At 36.9% G+C, this 2848-nt stretch overlaps 1 protein-coding gene across 1 annotated transcript; it reads left to right on the top strand.

The window, feature by feature from the left end:
- Positions 1-254: 254 nt before the first annotated feature.
- On the top strand, positions 255-1946 carry fgf1b (fibroblast growth factor 1b). Its single transcript, XM_079487160.1, has 3 exons — positions 255-557; positions 711-814; positions 1002-1946. Exons 1-3 carry the CDS (start codon positions 353-355, stop codon positions 1200-1202), a joined length of 510 nt encoding a protein of 169 aa, XP_079343286.1. The 5' UTR covers positions 255-352; the 3' UTR covers positions 1203-1946.
- Positions 1947-2848: the final 902 nt, after the last annotated feature.

Genomic DNA, 2848 nt, shown 5'->3' on the forward strand with positions numbered 1-2848 from the left:
ACCATAAACTTACAAAAACAAACTGTGAAGCAAGCAATGCTGTTACTGCACACTATACCAGCGCTCTGCACGCTCAGCCAATCAGATTAGAGCACCAGAACTATATCTGTAGAATGATAACATAGACCAGATTAAAATAGATTTAAACCCCTTTAAAATACATTCTTGTCATTTTTAGCACTAAAATGATGGCCACTATTATCATGTTTTTTTAAAGCGTCATAAACTTTATGGTTATAATAAGAAGTGTGAAGGAGGTTTAATGACACGCGCTCGTTGTAAGTGGCAGTTGAGTTCTACTGGCGCCTGGTGACGGCGGACTGATCCATTCCCGTCACCGGAGGGGGTGTTCATGGGCACCGTGCGTCCCGATGAAACACTCAGCAGAATGACCGAGGGAGATATCGGCGTTTTTACACTCGGTCCGACGACGATCGGCCAAAAAGATCCGAAACATTCCCCTCTCCAAAAACTGTACTGCAGGAATGGAGGATACCATCTCCGCATCCAACCCAACGGCACCGTGGACGCGAGCCGACAGGATAACGACGTTTACAGTCAGTATCGCGTCAACCTATGCGAACCGTATATGTAACGCGAGGAAATTATATAAATATGTCAAACAAAATGTTAAATTGTACCCCAAAAAAATTGCACCTGTGAAACATGTATTATGTATTTATTTGTTTGATGTTGTTGTTGTATGGAAGCTATTTTAAAGGTAAAAGCAGTAAAGGCAGGAGTGGTGGCCATCAGGGGTCACGGTACCGGACTATACATTGCAATGGACAATTCGGGAAAACTTTATGGCACTGTAAGTTTAAGTTACCTTGTGTTTTATTGTTTAAATGAAGAATTGAATAAAAAACGAAAATGCCGCAGACTAAATGTGAAACATAATATAACGTTTGAATAAAAGCGTCTGCCAAAATGAATAAATGTATTTCTTCAGATCACGTAAACACATGAAATAAGCATCAGACTCGTCTTGTGTTTTCCAGGGCACATTAAATGATGAATGTTACTTCATTGAGAAGATCGAGGAGAACCACTACAACACGTACCGGTCACAGAGGCACCAGGAGAATGGAGACTGGTACATGGGCATCAAGAAGAATGGACGGACAAAACACGGCTCCAAAACACACAAGGGCCAAAATGCAATCTACTTCCTACCAATTCCAGTGGATGGCAGCATTTAGTGGGCTAAGGGACGCCCAGAAACTACTCAAGAACATATAAAGCTACATCTTATTACTGTATCTGGTAGCATGTTTTGATAGCCATGATATCTTAGATGCATTGCCTATATCTACATTGTATGTATATTTGAATTTAGAGAAAAAACATAAAGGCGATTGCATTTATCAGCCAAAGTATTTTGATATCTGATTCAGAAGTATTTGAACTAAAGCATTATATTTTCTTATGTAAATATACTATATATATTATCTGTGCCCTATATTTAACATGGTTAAATATTGAAGCATTGAAATGTTGAAACTAACTTGGTGTTGGCACCTATTGTATTATTGCTCCCTGAACTCACATTTTGTAATTACAAAAATACTATCAAAAGGTCCTTTCTAACAAATTTGCATTTGAATATTTTAGTACTCAATAAAAGAGAAAGAAATTCATCGGACACTGTTGTTAAAAACACACAATAAATGAATGTTAGCACGGTTTATAAAAACAAGACTGCTGTGTTCTAGGGATTTTCTAAACAATTCAAATTTCTTCTAATGTTTGGACTGATATCAATACTAGACTGTTCATGCCAAACAATTCAAGATAAACCAAACCCGGCCCAAAGTAATGCTTTCGTGATCTCTTGACTTGTTTCATTTGTTGGCGACTATTTGTTGATGACTGTAATTCATATAGACAACACTATACTATAGTAATACTATAGTACAGATAATAAAATCAGTACACTTTGTTGGAAATATGAATTTGATTGTTTTTTGTTTATTCATTTATTTGTATTTTGCCACATCTAGCCAGAAATCCCCAGAGTCATGAATGTAAGTTTAACACGGTGGGAAAGAAATGAGTGCTGTACGTATTGATCATTTATACACAGGCAACACACAATTTACAAATCATGCTTTAATATCCACAAATCTAACCTGCTTTTCACGTGGAATCCTTGCATGTTTTGAGCAAACTTCCATAACTCTTAAATTTGTTGTGGAATTTGTACAGTTTGTGATATGAATCATATCTTAAATTGTATAGCATAGCCTTACATTCAATGTAGTATTTTAATGCAAAAATATTTCAGAATTGGAGGTGCGGGACCTTTCATTTAAAATGCAGTGGAAACACCTAAAACCATTTCAAACACTATCAACTATAAAATAATGTCATTATGACGATGTTGAATTTAATAATTCCATTGTTTTGATATAAAAATCCAATTCAATTTACAGTTGAGTGGCTAAATGAGCTTGCTTTTTCTACAGCAGGTGGCAGTAATGCATGCACTTGCATAAAAGTTGTCTTGGACAGAAAATGGCAGAGCTCCACACACAACCCTCGGAATATGATAATGGCGATTCTCTTTTGTCCAGTTTCATTGTAAGGGCCAACATTATTTCCAGGTTGATCATCGAAATGTAGTATATAACAAGGAGATGATGGGCTGAATATAAATGAAAGACAAGTAAAAAACAAACAATGCCCAGAGGTTTGTGAAATATGAAATATATGACCCTGCTGTTTCAATCATGCAAATCCGTTCAACGACAAACACACATTATCAAACAAACAGATGTAGGATTGCATATCCACCCACACAAACACGAGGGAGAAGTCAAGCGCACACACACAGCCCCGCACCCCC

The sequence above is a fragment of the Barbatula barbatula genome (genome assembly GCF_947034865.1).
Source record: "Barbatula barbatula genome assembly, chromosome: 22".
Classification (NCBI taxonomy): Eukaryota; Metazoa; Chordata; class Actinopteri; order Cypriniformes; family Nemacheilidae; genus Barbatula; species Barbatula barbatula.

What these genes read in the sequence shown, in the direction of transcription:
- fgf1b (XM_079487160.1), top strand. Translation starts at nt 353, where the DNA reads ATGGGCACCGTGCGTCCCGATGAAACACTCAGCAGAATGACCGAGGGA. An exon ending in ACAGGATAACGACGTTTACA is followed by an intron (nt 558 to 710) that starts GTCAGTATCGCG and finishes GTTGTATGGAAG; the next exon opens with CTATTTTAAAGGTAAAAGCA. An exon ending in CGGGAAAACTTTATGGCACT is followed by an intron (nt 815 to 1,001) that starts GTAAGTTTAAGT and finishes TGTGTTTTCCAG; the next exon opens with GGCACATTAAATGATGAATG.